Here is a 21,083-nt window from a genome sequence, read left to right on the forward strand (position 1 = left end):
CATAATCAAAAATTGCTCACCTACAATTGGATTTAAAGTTTTTTTTTTTTAAATTTTGGTCTTGAAGGTGCTGATTTTAACAGGAGTATTGAGGGAATCTTGATGGCTCTGTTAGGATAATTAATACTAAGTGATATAACAGACAGACCCCCACATCTCAGACTTACCCCAACAGAGATTGCCCCTTGTCACATGAGGTCTGATGCAGGTCAGTTAGCCTTACAGCAATGCCAGCAGAAACACTTCGCCTCCTCACCAGCAAGGCGGGAATAAGAGAGTTGGACGAGGCACACCTGCTCATAGCTCCCTGTCCTGTGGTGCTCACACTTCATTGGCTGGCTCAAGTCACATGCTAGGATGTAACTGTAAGTGAGGCTGGGAAATGAAAAGTCTGAGGCCTACTGAGAAGGCTTTGAAAACCAAGAGGAAGACTTGTGTTAATTTTAATTATGGGGCTTTTTGATGCTTCTGAGCAGGAGGGCAGATGATCAGAGCTGTGCCTTCAGAATGACCTTCAGTTACTAGCCTGGTTATTAAAAGCTGTTAAATTAGCTTGAGTGCTGATTCTAGCCTCCTTCTCACCTATCTTATTTATTGCTGCCAGGACTGTTAATAAAATAACCCTTTGTATGTCCTTGAATGATAAGTAAGATGACAATCTCATTTATCACCCAAACTGAGATGCCACTGAGCATGAAAGTGCTACCAGTATGCCTGGGCGAGGGGTGGGAGCTGGCACTGTCCCCAGTGAGCTGGGGCCGGAGGCCACTCCAAGAGGAGACTCAGTGGCTCTCTCTTGCCAGCCGGCCCAATCAAGCCCCCAGACCCGCGTCTTCCATAATACAGCAGCACCCACCTGTCCAGCCCTCCCTCGCCCCTGATTTACATTCCTACTCAATCATCACCTCTGCAAACGGGCCTTATTACCCCCATCTAACCAAGCAGTTCGTCCCTTCCCTCTCTATCCCTTTGCCCAGTTTATTTTTTTCCATTGCACTTATTTCTTCCTGACATTATGATTTATTTCTTCTGAAATAGCTGCCTCTACCCCCATTGGAATGTAAGCCCCACCAAGGGAGGGACTTTGTTCTGTCCACAACTCCATATCCAGTGCCTTAAAGAGAGCCTGACACATGGTGGGAGCTCGATAAATCATTATTGAGTAAGCACTGTTATACCTTCTACTTCATGTGGATCAAATCCCCTCACCATTGACCCCCACATCCCTCCCAAGTCATTGTTCGTGATCCCCCGTGTGTCTACAGTAAGCTTGATGCTACCACTCTGGGAGATCCAGCTGTGCCTCAGGCTTAGCTTCCATCCTTTCTCTTTTTGGGACTTTCTTTGAATACCCATTCCTAAACCGTCTCCTGTCCTGGGTGAAGATATCTTTCTTAATGTTAATTGGACTGTGTGCTTTGTTGAGGGCAGAGACTACATCATATAAAAAGTCCTCATCTAGAAAATGGACACAGAAGGGGGCACACTACTCACCTCCAAGAGTTGTAAGGAAAACCGAATGAGAAAATTCACGTGAACTTTTAAAAGCAATACATAGCACACAATGTAATCAATATAAAATAATTCTAATCAGTATAGCAATTGACAAGATAATTTAAATTTTTTGTATTTTGTACAGTCTTCAAAATCTAGTATATATTTTACACTTAAACACCTCTTTCTTCATATGAGCCACACTTCAAGCAGTCAGTAGCTACAGGTGGCTAGTGGCTGCTGTTTCGAACAACATAGCTTAAAAAATACAGAAATAGCTGATGTATGGGAGTAGCCGTTCCCTCTAGGACTAAGGTAATGCTCAAGGAAAACTCAGAAGATCCATCCCTTCCCCAAAACTTAAGACCCCTTGGAGGGCGAGCAGCTGTGGCCCACAGGGGTGGCAAAGACATTCACTGACGTGTTGCAGGCCTGGGCTGGCAGGTGAGGAAACCACCTGCTCGGATGCTGGAGAATTTGAAAGGAAGTCTCCCTCTACGATTAAGGGAAAACTTCTGGAAGCCTTTAGGGTTGCCCATGAAGCCTGCTGGAGGGTGTCTGTCTGCCGCTGGGTCAGCCACACAGCGCTGGCTGGACAGGTGTCCGTGGGCAGGGATGCTGACAGCCGGCAGCCACACCGTGGGAGCAGCGAGAAAAAGCACTGGAACCAGAAGAGAGTTCCTTCCTCTTACAGTGTTGTTTTCACACTCTTTATAACATTAATGCTGGTTAGCAAAGGAGAAATATTTTGGGTCCTACTCAGGAATCACAGAGGAGGGCAGAAAAGGTAGGTTTGGAACTGAGAGGCAATAAATTAACAATTGACAAAAAGTGCAACTTATCTGCTTTAAAAATTGAAGTGTCATTCTCGACTGTGCTTCCTCTTCCCTAGGTGAATGCCTACCATGGAATCATCCTCCACTCAAAGGAGGTATCAGCACTTTCCCCTGAAAGTTGCTGCTAGAAAGTGTATGTTACTTAGGGCAACTTGAGGGTGTGTTATCCTGAATACATTGTCTGCTTAGGAAGTGGAGCGTTCTAGTTGTCAATAAGACAAAAAGGATATTTTAGTGATAGAGAAGGGAGGTGGAGCTGAGTAAGCCCCGGGCACTAATTAAGTTCAGATAAACTCCTAGAAGATGATGTAATGGATAAAAGGCTTTGCACATTTTTAAGGATTTCTGGTAGGTATTGTTGGATACCACTTTCCTTTCTTTTCTTGTTATAAAGAAAGCAATTCTAAGACAAACAATGAGAATTTAAAAAGTAGTAGCGTATGTCTTTGAATAGTTTGGATGCTGAGTGCTTTACTTTAGAGTAGAACCTCTGTAAAATTTGGTTGAGTGAATCAGTTTTAACATTAACAGAGTAACCTTTCTTTTTTTTTCATGCAGGATAAATCAGCCAGCAAAGAAAAATCCAAGACACCAGTGAGAATTTTACCACAATTGGCTATGGTAATTTACCTATACACCCTCCTGGGATTTCTGCCCTTTAAAAAATGTTTATTAGTTTTCAAATTTGTCAATAAGTAACTGAATTTATGATTCTGACTTTTGTGTTCAATTTGAGTATTTTCTGATTGAGAAATTCTGAGGTGCACATAAAAGGAAAAAAATAACTATCTTAATAATAATAAATGTAAGCTGTAATTTCCTTGTAGTAGTATGTACAGAATATTTGCATATTCTGGATAAAAGTATTTCCAAGATGGTCTAGCAGAAAATACATCAGTGTTGGAATTAGGAAGTAAGGCTTTGGGTTCCAGCTTTGTCACTAATGGCTCTGCCATCAGAGTGGGTCACTTGCCTTTCTGAGCCTCTGTTTTTGAGTTTGAAAATAAGAAGTGTTGATGGTCTCTGAGGTGCATCTTCCAGCACTGACATGCTGCCACAAAAGAGTCTTCAGATTTTGCCATCCTTTTTTTTATTATTGTGACTATAAATTGTCAATGTCCTGTGGAAGAGACAGTTAATAGATATGTTTGGTTGATAAGTGCTGGGTAAGATATGCTCGACGGTAATATATTTTACCCTTTAGGCATTATGTTGAATTGAATGCCATTGATTTATGGTCTTGCAACTCCTAGAAGCTGAGCTTAAGTGGAGGTTCAATGCAAACATTGTGTTTTTTTAAATCGTGATAAAATATACATAACATAAAATTGATCATTTTAACCATTTTTAATTGATCTGTAGTTCAGTGGCTTTAAGTTCATTCATACTGTTGTACAGCCATAGCCACCATCCACTTTCAGAACTCTTTTCATCTTCCCCAACTGCAACTCTTGTCCCCGTGAGACACACACTCCCTGTTCCCTCCTCTCCTCAGTCCATGGCAAGCAGCATTCTGCTTTCTGTCTCTGTGTATTTGATTACTCTAGGTACCTCATGTAAATGGAATCATACAACATTTATCTGTTGATGCCTGGCTTATTTCACTTGGCATAATGTTCTCAAGTTTCATCCAAAGCATAATTTTTTTAAAAAAGATATTTTAAAGAGCTGAGAACAAACTATATAAAATTGAATCTGTGTTGCTTTATACAGAAAGATTCCTCATCATTTTAAATGGAGGACATTTTCACATAGAAGACTTGAATTAATATTCTTAGATAAATTATCCTGGACGTTTTAAAATATACATTTTAAATGAAAAGTTTTTGGATAAGGCCAGATCATCCTGCCAAGTTCTATAGAATTGAGCTATAGCATCTTTTCTGCAAAATCTATCTTAAATTTTCTAGCTTAAAAGATAAGATCTGAAAGGGAGTAGACATTTTCTGTTAAAAAATTTAACAAATTTTAAAACAACAAAAAAAATTGCCCTCAGTTTGTTGTGTCTTGTTAATATATAGATTTAGAGATATAAATTCAATTAAAATTTCCTGATTTAATATTCAGTGGCTGAGTTGAATAATAATCCTCTCCTGTCAGTGGCATATAGTAGTCTAAAATGCTTTTGTTGACTGATTTAGCTATGTTCACCTGCTTTTATGTTCCTGATTTAGCTATGTTCACCTGCTTTTATGTTCACATTTGTCCATATCTTGCATTTTTCAGCATTCTTTGCGTTTTATGTGTTTTAAGGGAGATCATATTTTTAAGAGATTAAAAAAAATCCTTTGATTAAAAAAAACTATTTTTATTTGAATATTAGGGTTTGTACTTGGATAGAATTTTCTGGCAGTAGTTTAGACTGAGGGTGATTTTCATTACAGGCCTTTATGCTTCTGTGGTGATCCTTGTTGTTGAAATCCAGGGTGACCCAGGGCTGGTGGCTCTCAGCCTCCGTGAGCTGGTGGCCTGCTTCTCACTCTTTGTGTCCACCTCGCTCACAGCCCTCCCACAAGCCTGAAATCCTTTATGGAGCAAGATGAGAGTGGAAGAATGGGAGGGCAGACGAATGGAAAAGCTTTGACTTACTGTCTTCGCTTATTTTCCTGTGAAAGATGAGCCCAGGAAAAAAAGGACTTCTTTGTAGGTCGTTTATTTGAAAGTAGGAGTAAAAGATTGAGGAGAGTGAAACCATAAGGCAGTACAAGCATCAAGTTGGTCTGGATGTGAAAAGAAGATACAGATTGAATTGTCAATGTTTAACCATATGTACATTTTAGTTTAAAATCCATCCACCTGGGTTTATTGAAGAGCTATAGGTTCTGGCAACAGTTGGGCTGGGGGTGGGGGTATAGCTTAGTGGTAGAGCATGTGCTTAGCATACGGGAGGTCCTAGGTTCAATTCCCAGTACCTCTATAAAAAAAAAAAGAGAGAGAACAGTGGGTCTGTGTTCTGGCATTGTGATACCTGGCTCGAGCTAATTAGTTGTTGCCTTTTTAGAAGACATAGGTTTTCTCCCACCTGCCACAGTCCCCACCACCCTCTATTGTTTCCCAGCCCTGAAGCTGAGCACCAATTAGCTATCATCACTAGCTTTCTTCCCTCTTTTATAATACATGCCCAAATCGTGTAAGTGTAAGAATTTATGACCCCCACCTTAAACGATGGAATAAATTTGTGAGTTGCCAGAGTAATCTAGAGTTGCTGAAGACATGAGAACAGGAAAATCCTTTGGAGCTGGGATGTAGAGGAACTCGTTAGCATCGGAGGGCAGCAAGAAGCGCCTCTCGTTAAAATGGAAGGCTTAAACATCACTTGCCAGTGTCTGGGGCTGAGTAAACTCTGGAGTGAATGCCCAGTGTTAGGGAACAGGCACCCACATCAGTCCAGCAGCAGAGCTTTTGGTAACGTCTCCCAAATGTCACACCACACCACTCACAGGCTTGAATAAGATTTGCTATTGGGTGTTTGTGCCTTCTTTCCAGACGTCCTAATTTGTTTGAGAAAATGTCTGTGTTTATACATTTTTATGCATTTCATGAAAAAAGTTATTTTTTCCAATCTTATTTTGTTAATGCTATTTAAATTTCATATTTCAGGTGAGTACAAAGCCCCAGTGGCAGCAGGCAGCTCCCTCATTCCATTTGAATGTAAAGCAGTATGATGAGATTCCAGAGCAGTTTAGTGTTAAAAATGAACAGTCGTATGGTAAGAACTTTAATATTCTTAGACTTAAGGAAACTTTATAGAGAAAAAAAATCACACAATATTTAGTTTAGTGAAATTGTAAAGTTCAAATGATATTTATATCAAGTAGAAAAATTTTTCCCAGATGTGTTCCCTAGGAAAATAATTGATTCCAGTTCTTGGTTATTTCAGGCTGTTGTCAAAGCTATAAAAGCTGATCTTTAAGGAATTGGAATGTTTATAATAAAACTTTGATTTATTGTATTCAGAATTTGTCTCTGCATCAAAGACTAAAGTTATTCCTAAGAGAGATTTTAATAAGTTGTAAACATTACTTCTAAATTAGTCATATTGATATTTTTTATTTTGACTCATCAGGTTGATTACCTTGAATATTAACTTTTTTTAAAATCATGGTTCTTTAAATTTTCTGAAAGTTATGTATGATTTTAATCTTGTTCATTTTAAGATTCTATGCAATTATAATTGAAGATCTGAGTTTATTAGCATATTAGTCAAAATGTAAAATAAGTTAATTGAATATTCTTGAAATAAAGGTTTCTATTATGATGACATAAAACAAGTCATTTAACTTTCTGAACGTTAAAGAAAGTAAATTATAAGTACTTGAGAGCTTAAATGAAAAGGTGCTTTAGTATTTTATTCTAACCAGTGTTTTCACTTATTAGATGACTAACTTATGCTTTTTTTTAAAAAAATAAAATTCAAGCTGAATACGTGAAATACTTTGGGAAAAAGGGCAAATTGCTTGACCAAATTGATGATAGTCATGCTGGACCATCTACTTCCAAATCAAAGAGCAAGTCTCCACATAAGGAACGAGAAAATTTTAGAAGCACTCTTGTTAATGTCATTATGTAAGTTCTATAACTAACCAATATGTGTCGGCCTAGTTAGAGCCCCTGGGGACTTTTTATCTAAAAATATAAGGATTCTGTGCATCTCTGAGGAAACCTGAAAGCCTTTATTGGAATCAGGTCAGGATATAAATAAAGAATGAAAAATTGAGCTTAATCTTATTAAGGTGTCCCACTTTTAAATATCATGAACTGAAAAGGCATGTCAATGGAAATAATCAATAAAAAACCTATAATAGGAATAGAAAAGAGCTTTATTTGAGCCAAACTGAGGACTATAGTCTGGGAGACACAGGTTCTCAAAAAGCATTTGAATTGTGTTCCACCAGGCTACAAAATACAGGAGGCTTATAAAGGCAAAAAGTGCAAGGTTACAGTTCATTTCATGAATTGCTTATCAAGAATTATAATTGGAACTGGCAAGAAGTAAGGGTGCTTGTTAAGTAAGGATTGGTTGGGGTCCAAATTAGTTGCATAGTTACAGGGGGAGACTTGAGACCATAAGGTTGTAGTTAGCAGCTGCTAACAGATACTGTTCTGAGCACAGCTGGTGGTGTCCTTGAGGTTGATATAGTTCAGAAAATTCAAGTTCTCAGGGATGCAGGAACGTGTCTGAAACCACATCCACGGTGGTCCCCTGGCTCCATTTTAAATTCCTGGAACATTTACTCAGTTCAGATTTTTTTAATGCAGTCTTTTTTTAATTGTTAAAGTAGATATACAATGCATGTTTGACAGGCTGTTCAAGTTAGCATGAAGTTCAAGCCAAATCATGTATAAGGCAGTATTATTTCCTCATACCTCAATATGTGAAAATTTCTTCCATTGGGTGCCAATGGGAATGATTGTGGGTTGAGAGAGCAGAGTGTCTAGAGATCTTGGTTGTAGGCATGGTGGCTGGTGGAAGATTAGGGACAGGTTTTTCTTTTTCCATCTTGTCTGCTCAGGTGATGTGATGACTTCCATTGCATTATGGGTCTCCTTGTGTATAAAAGGAAGGAACTGGGGTGAAACGATCAGCAGTGTGATCAGGGCAGGGCTTGCCCAGTCTGAGGTGCAGATCTGTTTATGAAGGGTAAAGCAGATGTAAGTCACCAGTTCCTCTTTGCTTTTTTTTCACAGCTTAGCACTGGTTGCTCAGTAGCTTCTTTCTTTCATTATGACTCTTAAGGCATACACACTGACATTTGTGAACAGAGTTTAGTGACATGTTACAGTAAGTCAGGCAGCCATAGAGCCCTGTTGTACTGTCTTCATGAGACACCCTGGTCACTGGTTGGACAGGCATCTTGAAGGGAGGACAGTGGGCACTGTGTGCTTAAGAAGGGGAAGAGGTTTTTATGGGAGTGCTGAGTGGTGAGCTCACAGGCATGTGCCTCTGGGAGAGTGGTTTGGAGTTTGCTTTTGCCAGGCACCGCTAGAAATTACCAGCTTGGCCCACTTACATCGCTTTCTTCAATTAAGCACTCTTAGATCCCACAACACCCCAAGCCATGGAGGGGTAATCCTCTGGTTACAAATTCTTAGAAGCCACTTTTCTCTCCCCAGTGTCCTGGCCAAGACAGAGTATCTTTCTTGACACAATTTCCCTGTGTCTGTTATTTTTGGTCCTCCTCTGTTTGAGGATAGAGCCCCTCTGGGGTTTCAGCTTCATACAGGGGTCTGGGGTTGAAGTCTCCATTTCACACGGGCCTGCAGAGTCGTCTCCTGACCCATGTGGGCATTTAAGCCCAAGGCCCCGCCTCCCCAGGCGCAGCCTCAGCCTTGGGGATTGGCTGTTATTCCACTTTGTCATTTCATTTTTTCCCTCCTGAGTATTTCCTTTTTTTCTTGTGAGCTCAGCTATGCATTCAAAAGGAGCTTTGTGACATGTTATCCAGTATTTATAGAATGGTACTGGGAGGTTTTTCAGATTATTTTTGCTGCTGTGTTGTAAAAAAACAAGTCTCTTTTTAAACATTTTATGTCACTTTTTAGTTATGCCTTTAATAAACATGATATGGCTGGGCTTATTAAACTCAATCTTAGAGTTTTTTACTTCAATAGCATGTTGAATCCTATGTATAGTCATTGGTATTTCTTACATATGTGGACTTAATTTCTAATGGTTTATTTTGTATTTTCTATTTACTGTATGTTGACTTGCTTATTTATTTTTGCTTTTTTTAATGTTTTCTATTGAACTGAGTTTTCTCTCTTCTCCCTTTATTTACTTTGGCTTAAAATCTATCAAATACATTTTTATTCTTTTAGTAGTTACCGTAACATTTAAAACCACATATTGTAATTTATATTTTTTAAAGTTTAAAGTTCATTTCGCCTGTCTTCCCCTTGAATAACACAAAAGGACCTTGGAATGCTTTAACTTAGCTCTGAACTTTCCTTTGCATTTTTTCATGTGATTATTGTTTGTTTTATTTCTACCAGTATTTCTATAATATTTTAGTTCTAGCAAATCCTTAACTCCCCCCACTCTTTAACACTTACTTAGATTTACTAACATCTTTTCTAATTTCTTAGAAAATTTTCTCTGCATCCCATTCTTCACTTCTAGGTTCATTTTCTTTTTTGCTGAAGTTCATCCCTCAGTTCCCTAAATGAGAATCTGTGGGGAGTCAACACAAGACTTTCATTTCTGTAAAGGTCTCTACTGTCTTGCCCTTTCTCTTAAATTAATGACTTAGCTGGCTACAGAATTAAAGGATGATAGTAATTTCCCCCTAAGAATCTGGAAAACATTCGATTGAAAAATTTTAAACTATTTTCCCTAGCTTTGTTGATAAGTAAAATACATTTAAAGTGCACAATGTGATGACTTTAATACTTACACATTGTGGAAAGATTCCCACAGTTGAGCTGACACATCTATCACCCTCACATACTTACCTTTTTTTTTTTTTGGTGAGATCCTTTAAGTTCTACTCTCTTAGGAAATTTTAATTACACTACAGTGTTATCATCTATATCCTCACAATGGCACGTGTTATTGTTGGTGAGAACTTTATTTATAATCTGTATTTGTACTCTGTCAGCTTATCTTTTTCTTTTTGAACGTTTTATTTTCAAAGACTTCTAGATAGGCTTTAAAAAAACACAGCTTTATTGACATATAATTTTCATACCATTAAATTCATCCATGTTAAGTGTACAATTGAAGGAATTTTAGTACGTTTCCACAGTTGTGCAATCTTCACTGAAACCCAGTTTTAGAATACTTCAATCAGCCACAGAAGTTCCCTTATGCCCATTTCAGTCAATCCTCTCTACCACTGGTTGCCCCAGGCAGTCATTTATCTGCTTTCTGTCTCTATAGCTTTGTATTTCCTAAAATTTCATATTAATGGAATTATACAGTATGCATATTTTTTTGAAATCCATTCATCTTGTTCATTGTTTCTTGTTTGGAGCTATTATGAATGATGCTGCCATGAACTCGGCATGCAAGTCTTTTCGTGGATGTATGTGTTCATTTCTCCTGGGTAGATGTCTAGTCGTAAGGATGCTGGGTTGTGTAGTAGGCGTATGTTTAAATTTTTAAGACATTTTGAAACTGTTTTCCAAATCGCTATACCATTTTACATTCCCTTAAGTATAAAGAAGTTTCTAGTTTCTCCACATTCTTGCCCACACTTTGTCTTCTATTTTGCCATTCTAGCCATTCCAGTAGATTTGTTGTTGTACCTCATTATGGCTTTAAGTTGTATGCTCCTAATGACTAATGATGATGAGCGTCTTTTTTTGTAGTTGTTTGACATTCACATAATTTCTCTGGGGGCAGTATCTACTTAAATCTTTTACCCATTTAAAGAAGTTGGGTTGTTTGTCTTATTATTGCATTGTAAGAGTTCTTTATATATTTTCTATGCAAGTCCTTTACCAGATATATCTTTTGTAAATATTTTCTCCCAGTTTATGGCCAATCCTTTTATTTTGTTAATGGTATTTTTTGAAGAGCAAGAGGTTCTAGTTTTGAGGAAGCTCAGTTTACCAGTTTTTTTTCATTTATTGTTCATGCTCTTGGAGTCATGTCTAAAAACCTTTTCCTATCACAAGATCATAAATGTTTCTTTGATGTTTCCTTAGAAGTTTTAGCTTAGTTCTAGTTTTAGCTCTTAGGTTTATGTGTATTATTCATTCCACTGATGTCTGCAGTGTGAGTAAGGGTTGAGGTTCATTTTTTTGCGTATAGATATCCAAATGTTTCAGCCCTGTTTGTTGAAAAGACAGTTCTCATTGAATCATCTTAGCACCTTTTTTGAAAATCATTTGACCATATATGGAGTCCTGTTTCTGTTCCATTGCTCTATATGTCCATATTTACACCACTGTCTTGTTGTCTTGATCACTGTAGCTTCATGCTTAGTTTTGAAATCAAGTAGTTTAAGTCCACAAAATTTATTCTTTTTCAAAATTGTGTTGGCTATTCTAAGTCTTTCGCATTTTCATATATACCTTAAGATCACCTTGTCATTTTCTGGGGGGAGAAAAGCTCTCTGAGATACAGTAGGCAATACATTGAATCTATAGATCCATTTTGTAAGAATTGCCATTTTAATAATATTGAGCCTTCCAGTCCATGAACATGGTATTTCTCTCCATTAATTTAGATTTTCTTTAAGTACTCTCAGCAGTATCTTGTATTTTTAATGTACAAAGTCTTATACTTTTTAAAATTTTATTTCTAAGTATTTTGGGTGTGAATTTGTTTAATTTCATTTTCTGATTGTTCTTTGCCTGTATGTAGGAAAATCTATTGCTATTTGCTTGTTAATTTTACATCTTAAGACCTTACTAAACTTTCTTAATAGTTCTGGAGTTTTTAATAGTTTCCTATATATACAATCATGTTGTGCATGATAAATGTGTCATGTGTACAATAAAACATACAATATATAGTTTTACTTCTTCATTTTCAATTTAGATGCTTTCCATTTCTTTCTCTTTCCATTTTGCACTTGGTCTGTCCTTCAGTACATTGTTGAATAGAATGAGTGACAGTGAATTTTCCAGCCTTAGGGGGAAAGCATTCAGTCTTTCACATTTATGTAAGATGTTAGTTGTAGATTTTAAGATACCCTTCATTAGATTAAGGAAACTCCCTTCTTTTCCTAGTTTGATGAGAAGTTTTATCATAAATGGGTGCTGGATTTTTGTCAGATGCTGTTTCGACCATTGAGATGATCACCTGATTTTTGTCCTTTTTTAGTATGATAATTACATTAATTGCTTTTCATATGATAAGAAACCTTACATTTCTCTCACTTAGTCATTATGATCCTTTCTATATGTTCCTGGCCTTGTTAACGTTTTGTTAAGGATTTTCAAGTCTATATTAATGATGTGGGTCTGTACTTTTCTCGTCTTGTCTTCGTCTGGCTTTGGTGTCAGCACCACTGGCCTCATCAAATGAGTTGGGAAGAGTTTCCACCTCCCCTGTTTTCTGCAAGACTTTGTGTGGAGTTGGTATTACTTCTCCTTACTTGTTTGATAGAATTTATTAGTGAAGCCATCTGGACTTGAACTTTTCTTTGTGGAAAGGCTATTACTGATTCAATTAGTTTACTTGATAAAGATACATTCATACTTTCTTTTCTTCTTGAGTCATGTTTGGTACTTTTCAGCCTTTTGGGAATATGTTCTTTTCATTTAAGTTGTCTAATTTGCTGGCATACATTTATTTAGATAAATTCCTTGCTTTCAGCCTTCCTACTCATTTCCTCCCTTGGTATCTGCTGACTACAGGACAGCAGGTCCCTTGGGGTCTCCTTGGCAGATTGGTTTCCTTCCTGCATGAGTCACGGGCTGTAGTGTTTTCAACTCTGTTTCATCTGTTCTCTATCTACTTTTCATGTTTCATGTTCATGTCACCATCAGGAACCAAAAATCCCTATTGAGTTAATAAGGAGAAAACATATCAATATAGCTCTTTGATTTTTGAGAAATAAAGTACATGGCATTTTCTCTTTAACCAGGTAAAGTGTATCCGAGAGTCATTGTTTTATTTCTGAATGGAATGTTGTTCTGTTGGAAAGAGCATGGCAGTTTGGAAGCACATAGGGATGGGCCAGTCCTTGTTTTTGTATTGAGTGAACTATGTGATGAAGGGGAAGTTATTAAATCTCTGACATTCCTTCTTGTTCTGTGAAGTGGGGGCTAATTATGTCACTGTGTCTCCTGTGACAATAGGTGTGAGGATTAGAGATAATAATTAGATATGAGGGACTATTTAGGGCCTGACTGACTAGGTGATGGATAAAAAGCTTCTATTACTGCTGTTTTCAGTGAGCAGAATCTTTGCCTGGAGCCAGGGAATGGTAGTCAGAGTTTTAGGGCTGAAAGGATCTTCATTCTCACTCCGAGAGCCCTCCGACTTCTTGCTCCTCACCTACCTGCTCTCGCTGCGCCCTGCTGGGCCCACATTACTTTCACAGAGGGTGAAGTTTGAGTCACAGATTTTAGCCAGGTAGTTAAGCGCTTCTGCTGTTAAAAACATCAACAACCCAGTTATTAAGGTCAGATACTCTCTAGTGGCAGAATCTGAACCCAGACGTCCTGATTCCTGAAGTATGTTACTATCATTCGTATCTTTTCACTATACAATCACTAAAATAATGGGACGATTACTTTTGTAGTTAAAAGTAACTCTTTCCAACCACAGAATTCCTTGAAGATTTCCCACTGCTCCTTCTGTGCTCGTATTCCCTCAACTTAATAAATGTTTCTTGAGCACCTACTATGTACTGAATTAGACCGAGACATGACTGAGACATTGCCTCGACTCTGGTCTCTGGTCTGTATAACTGAAGAGAATAAGTGTAAAGTTCACAAAATATTGGATTCCTTGATTTGCAAAAGACAAAATTGGTCAGAAGATTCATTCTGGGTACCTGGTTTGGTGCAAAATCTCAGGTATTCAATAAACCTCCCCTCTCCGCCCACGGGGCAGTTAGGGGGGTGAAGCACTTTGTCACACAGCATCACTAGCCTGTATCCACCCCAGATGAAGTTGGGGTCCAGAGCACGAGATGGTCAATGATAAAGAGGTTACAGCTATCTCAGAACAATTTATTTTTCCTGAAGATATGAACTATGCCTTTCCGCACACTGAAGCCTCAGAAGAAGTCACACAATGTGGCTTGTATCTGGCATAGGTTTGAACTGAATTATATATAAACATTACAGTATTATATGAAGACATAGCCAATAATAAATACATTAGGAGCATATGAGCTTCTATGTCACTTGTTGCTAAGTTTTAATGTCTGTCCCTAGAAATCTGAGAAATGATATTTCAAAGAATGTATCTGTGTCTTCAGCAGAACTACATTTAAATTATTTTCCATCAGTGTTCTTTTAAACTACATATTTATAAATAACCATTCATAGTTTATGAATAATGCAAAAATTCTCCTATAAGATTTCATAAAAGGGAGAGCTTGATTTTGGAAGAATGAATAAAGCCCATCAAAAAAGATGTGGCCTCTGAATTAGATCTTCCAAATCACTTCCACTATACCTATCTATGAATAAGGAGGAAGTATTCTGGGAGGAATATGGTACCAAACAAATATGTATACTATTTATAGAATGTTCAACAATGTATTTTTTCTTACGATTTTATAGAAAGACAGTCTGATGTTATATCCACTGATTCATGTTCTAACTGCCCTTTCTATACATTTGAATAGTGTTTTTATCTTTTTCTTAGGCAACAAGATGCTGTCTTAGACTCAGCTGCTCCTGATGAAAGCACATTTCCAAAACTGACCACTTCTGCGATAGAGAAAGACATCTTGGTAATGAGCTATTTCTTTTGTCAGTATAACTGAAAGTAAAGGAAGTGCTTGAAGATGCTTTTATACATTTGAGATCATTCTGTGCTCCTTCCTTATGGAACTATGTGGAAGCAGGAGTAAATACGAAGTTCCGTAAAAGCGCTCTATTGGATTCGTGGAGGAAATCATTCTCTCCCTGTCACCTAAGATCACAGTCAGAATGAATCTCCAGTCTACCTGCTCCCGATGTTAAAGCTAGCCTCAGTCATGTATAGCTTTTACATGTCCTTATTCTTCTGTGAGAAATTATCTTAATTATATACCGTATACTTCACAAAGCATCTTAGCCTACTTTAGAAAAAGTAATTCTTCAAGTATTTTGAATACAGAATTTTTAAAAAGTAAACATCAAAGACTAACATTGCTGATTTGAAAGTAATTTGCTGTTTAAATTTTTCTAATAAGTGACATGTAAACACTTGTGAAAATACATTGAAGCTAAATGTCCATTATTAGATAAATACTATCATGTCTTAAAATGAATATTTTGTGCACACATTTAATAGCATCTATGAAATTATGGTATGGAATATTAATAGGCCAATCAGAAATTTCCTAAATCTTGTGTATGTCTGAGATTAATGTATAAGGATACTGATTCACATACAGCTTTTAAGATCTACTTCTGATTATCAGTGATAAAAGGACAAAAACTAACATATCAACACTTCACACATTTATAGAACACCTAATTCTACTTCACGTGGGTTCTATTTGGTACATCATATATTTGGTCACATAACTTCATGTTTTCCAATGGATTTATGAATTAAGATAAGAGCTTTAATTTTCATGAAGTAAGTTTTTTTTTTTAATTTAGGAAGTTTCAGACAATGCCAACATGTATTGCACAAAATAATTTTTTGCTTTGTAATACCTTGTTCTACTAAAAGTTTAATTGTGCTCAGTAGTTTTATTTTTGATCAACACATTTATTATAGTACTAAACCCATCTCCATTTCTCTGTCTCTTTTGTGTAGCGATATTACTATTACATCCATCATGGAATTGATACAGACCATGTAGCCCCAATGGAAGATTCTTGGCTGGAGCACGTATTGAATCTAGTCCCCCAACATCTGAAAGTCCTCACTAACAGCATAGATGTATTATCTGATGAAATGAGAGAAGATTATCTTCTGAGCGTAAAAAAATCCATAGGTAAATCAGTGTTTCTCATTGCTTTTTAATTTGCACGTGTCTCAAAAAAATTAAGGTTAACACCTATACTTAAAACTATTATAATATGCTGTTTCTTGTCTTTCTGTTACCCCGCTTGAGGTCAGGTAAATTTAATTAGTACAGCAAAAAATTTTAAAGTGTTTCTGTTTCTAGGATATAGCCTTCTCAACAAAAGACAGAACTGAAGAAAATTATAAAATGTTAATCAGTATTACTAATTTCATAAGCTAGAGTGTGATTAATTGCAAAACTGTTGCTATAGACCAGGGGTTAGTAAACTACAGCTCACAGGCCCAGTCTGGCCCACTGCCTGTTTTTGTAAATAAAGTTTTATTGGAACACAGCAACACACATTTATTTGCATATTGTCTATAGCTGCTTTTGAACTATAAGAGATTGTTGAATAGTTGTGATAGAGGCCTTGTGGTTCACAAAGTTGAAAATACTTGCAGTCTGGCCCTTTACACAAAGTTTGGTGACTCGGGGTGTAGACCAATAGACCCTAAGACTGATTAATCATCATAATCATTTAAAAAATACTCATATCTTGACCCATCTAGATTCAAATCACTGGAGATAGGCCTTTCAAATTGTTGCTTTTAAAAATGGTTCTCCAGTTGGTTGTGATAGTAAGCCGGGTGTAATTGATGCTATGTTCAGAGTTGGAGAAATCTTAGTGTCTGGAGTGGTCTGGGGACCTTTCAGGGAGGAGGGCATTCATTGCATTGAAGACTATATTGAGTGTCTTGGTAATATAAAGAGCCAGATCCTTGCTCCCAAAGAGTTCATAGTGTAGTGAAGGGGATGGATAAGTCACTAAATTGTAAGGCAGACTAGTAAGTGCACTGAGGAGGGAAATGGAGAACACGCTCTAAGGGAGATGAGGTTATGCCTGACTTGTTAGGACCGAGGAGCACCTGAACCGCGTCATGAAGGATGAAGTGCGTGAGGGAACATATGTGGCCTAGGAAGTGGCATGAACGATGGCAGACGTGCATGGAAGTCTCTTCCGGGCTTGCAAGCAATTCTGATGGCCAAAGCAGAGGGTGCACTGGGGGAAGAGGGCAGAATATAAGGGCCTCATACGCCTTTTTTTAAGCATTTGAAGGTAAAGGAGAGTCACTGAAAGGTTTTAAGCAGAGAGGTAATAACATATTTATGTTTTAGAAAGAGCATATTCCAAAGACAGGCAGGAAAATTAGAATTAACTGTAAATTAAAGACCCCAGAAGCAGAAGTAGCTCACTTCGCTGATTTCATAACAAGATTGTTTTATGCTCTGAAGCAATTTAAAAGAGAGCAACAAAACAATGTGTCTTTCCTTGGTGAAGGGAGACTACTGCTACTCTGTTTTTTTGACTTTCAATCCAACAGGAACTACTTTTGGTGCAAAAACTATAAAGTAAAATGTAATATTAAAGGCAATTATTTTCAAATGAAATTAAGAAAGAGCACGTATACTCTCAAAGACTCAGACCTCAAAGACACATATGTCATAGATGTTCTAAAAAAAGTTTTAAAATTTTCTTATATTCATAAAGGTACACATTGCTCATTATTTTTAAAAACTTAACATAATTTAAACAATTTTAAAGGAATTTTGCAATTGCTTAGAAATATACTATAAGCTGATTGATCATAACTTTTCAATTCTCTTTTAGTTGATTTTGTTTTAAAAGATCCTAGAGAAAAAGAAGATGATAAAAAGGTAGAAGAACTGCCACCCCATCGTGCTGAGTAAGCAGTCAGGTTTCTCTAAGAATATTGATTTTGTGATCAATTTCTGTGTGTGTGTATATATCTATACACTGGTTGTATTTTTCATATATATGTTGATAATTTGTATATACAACTAATTGTTCATACTATCTTTGTTTATGTGTTTAAGCCCTAACATGTTACGTTTACAAATTGTTGGATGGATGACAAGCAGATACACTGACAAATGGACACCTAGGTGGTTAAAACATAAGTACCCTGGTGAATGAACTTGATAGAGACCTTTGTGTCTCCACAGCTCCCAGCACAGGCTTCAGATGTAATAGGAACATGAAAGCTTGATGGCAACTTGAATGCCCCAAAACACTTTGGGAACGTTGCAGAAAATAATTCAAATGTAGAGTATATTTCATTTTATTACATGGATTAAAATATAGAATACATAATGGGAAAATATACTTGCTATAAATTTCCCCCCAAATATTTAACATTTAGGAATAAATCTCTTAAATAGTTGAAGAATAGACCTTGTATTTATATGATTAAGTAACCACTTCAGTTTCTTCCTTTTGTATAATTTTAAGAATTCCCCAAATTGTTTGTCTTAACAACTAAAAAAAGTTAGTATATTTCAATAGAGACCAGCTTTTCTTCCAGGGATAGACAAAGATAATCCTTTGTAATTGTAAAGGTGGTATGGCCGCAAACGAAAAACTTACTATATATTTTTTAAAAAACTGTTTAAAATCAATGAGAGTGGAAAAAAAATTACAGGCATAAAATGTAAATGTGTAAATATCCTCTAAAAGATGAGGATGCCACATCTTTAGTATATAAAAGATGATTATTCAAGGCTGAGGAGTTACAGAATGTCTATAAATAGGAATGTTAGTGATTTTGTAAGTGACCTTTACACATTCAGAGGTGAAGTTCAAGAAGATTTCCAGGCTTGACTAGATTCTTAAAATATTTTAAAAATAATAGAGACATAAGACACTTAAGTGTTAATTTTAAAAAATCAAGATGTGTATGAAATGTAGTTGGCTACTGTTTCTGATCATTATTAGTTACATGTGGACTCAATCAGATCAAGTATTGAGAGAAAAACATTATGTGAAAAAAATTCAAATCTAATTTTATATGCATTCGTTAGAAATTATACTACACAAAGAGTATGACTTTTATATGTATTAAAGCATAATTACATGTTTTGTCATTACCATGAGGGATAAATCATATTTTTATTAAAATTAAACCATTATTTCTCAAAAAGTACTTTGACTATAAAAATACTTTTTGATTTTTAAAGAAGATAACTATTATTTTCTCTTTGTTTTCAGAATGGAAATTCTTCCAAAACCTTGGAGGAAATCTTTTTTAGCTGCAAGCAGTTACATTAGGGATCACCTGAATGCAATGAACCCTACAATGCTGGCTGTGCTAGATTTGTGGCACGGTACTTTTAAGTGAGTATTTCTGGCCTTACTGACGGGGTTGGTTTTTTTTTTTCTTTAATTTTTAAGAGAGATGAAAGTTATTAGTCTTATTTCTTTTACTATTTTAACAACAAATTTAAGAAAGTAATTACAAGTTTAACCTAAGTATTTAAACACGATTTTAAATAACATAGACGTAAATAGAGTAAAAAGTGAGCGTTGTTATTTCTAATTCAATTCTCCTCTCCCCTTCCCTGCCCAGTTACTGAGTATACTTTAAAGTGTAATCACAGTTAAAGGGCTGAATTTCCATGCCTTGTTGTAAATCCCACAGAACATTAGCTGCTATGATCATCTAAACTGTTCAGAAACCCTGGAAATACTGCTCACATGAGTGACATGAAGTGAGATTCCTGGGTGACTTCTGGGGATCGTGCATCACCTTGTAGGCAGTGTCACAGTATGAACGGTGCAGAGCTGGATGTGAACTCTGGTGGGCACTGTGGAGCTAAAGACCTTGGCCCTAGGGCTGAGGACAGTTTGCCTTGCAGTTGAGAAGCTCTAGCTTCATATTCCCTCCCTTGTACCACCCCTTCCAAGGCACTGGGGGGTGTCCTGGCAATAGGCACACGTAGACATGTATTTATAAAATATGCAAAAGTAATATGGGTTTAAATTACTCTTCTTAAAGAAGACTTCCCATCAGGCCCCTCAAAACCTGGATTGGCCCCTGTCTGATGACAGAGGAAATGGCACGTAGGTCTCCAAGATGCTCTGTGAGCCTTTTCTCACTCTCCTGGCCATAGCCCTGGTTTACGCCCGACCTCCTCTCCTGGATCTCCTGGTTCTTAATTGCAGATATTGTCCTGAGGACACAATAATGAGCACATTTTCTCACCACCTGCAGACCAGCAGAGGGAGAGGTAAGAACTTGGATGTTAGAGAAGATGCTTTTGTCTCTGCTCTGGGAAACCCCCTGGACAATACTTGGGGGGCCTCACCAACCACCTTTGCTGAGCCCCTTCCAAAGCTGGGATCCTTAGCACACAGGAGCACCTGTCCCTAACTACCCCTGGAAGCCAAGCCATTGTATCAGAGGCTCTCCAGTTCCCACGTGGGAGGTGGCCATGGGATTGTGGTGTCTAAGCCTCCTCCTCCCCCCCACGCCATCCCTCTCTCCCTTTCTTCCTTTGTTTAACAGTTTTTAATTTAATTTCTTTACACAAATACATATGTAGCTATATATGATTACACAATTTTTTTAGTGCAGTCTTTTTTCCTTTACTGACTCCCACCAACCTGGCATTTCTTTTCCTCATACTTTTTTCCACCAACACAGCAAAAGACATGATACCCATGAGTAGGGTATCTTCCCTTATTTTTCTTTGTGCTCATGTAGCCAAATATATATCTAATATATATATATTATATATATATATATAAAATCTCCACATGCATGTATATACATACATAGCATAAGACTGGCTTTTGTTGGTTTGGTTATTTCCTGGTAAAAAGCACATCCTTTCAACTTTCCATTGTATAATATGGATTTCTCTGCTTGAATTTGTCTTAAAGGAATAGCAAGAGGCCATCGCCCTGCCCCATGCATCTCTCATTTCTTTTCTTTAGGTATCGGGGCTAAATCCCTCTCCCTGACAAAGCCCAAGGTCTAATTTTGCATGTAGTGATGAAGATCATGCAATAGAGTGTATCACTTTCACAAAGGATGTTTACATGCAGTAGTACGTTTCATTTTCAAAACACCACCACAGTGTGTGTGTGTGCGTAATACCCGTTCACAGATGGAACTGCCAGAATGCACTGGGCTGAATGCTGGAAGATGGGTACCATTGCTCAGTATTGTCCATAAAGGGCTAGACTTGGTCTCTTATGCAATGTCAGGAGGCCAGAGACAAGGAAAATGAGAGGGGGAAGGGGAAGAAGAGATAGTAACAAGGCTGAGATAAGAAAACAGGAAATAGTGGATGTGTCCAAAATTAGTGTCTAGGGTTG

The 21,083-nt window shown here is 37.2% G+C and overlaps 1 protein-coding gene across 4 annotated transcripts in view; it reads left to right on the forward strand.

Annotated features, from left to right (window-relative positions):
* Nucleotides 1–21,083, forward strand: part of DNAH7 (dynein axonemal heavy chain 7) — a 220,506-nt gene that overhangs the window by 14,555 nt on the left and 184,868 nt on the right. For all 4 annotated transcript variants that reach the window (XM_074364244.1, XM_045511984.2, XM_074364246.1 and 1 more), the window contains exons 3-9: nucleotides 2,889–2,951; nucleotides 5,931–6,039; nucleotides 6,749–6,896; nucleotides 14,605–14,692; nucleotides 15,712–15,892; nucleotides 17,574–17,649; nucleotides 18,972–19,097. In XM_074364244.1, coding sequence (XP_074220345.1) covers nucleotides 2,889–2,951; nucleotides 5,931–6,039; nucleotides 6,749–6,896; nucleotides 14,605–14,692; nucleotides 15,712–15,892; nucleotides 17,574–17,649; nucleotides 18,972–19,097 — 791 coding nt within the window. The remainder of the gene's footprint in view (nucleotides 1–2,888; nucleotides 2,952–5,930; nucleotides 6,040–6,748; nucleotides 6,897–14,604; nucleotides 14,693–15,711; nucleotides 15,893–17,573; nucleotides 17,650–18,971; nucleotides 19,098–21,083) is intronic.

This window comes from Camelus bactrianus, chromosome 5 (genome assembly GCF_048773025.1).
Source record: "Camelus bactrianus isolate YW-2024 breed Bactrian camel chromosome 5, ASM4877302v1, whole genome shotgun sequence".
NCBI lineage: Eukaryota > Metazoa > Chordata > Mammalia > Artiodactyla > Camelidae > Camelus > Camelus bactrianus.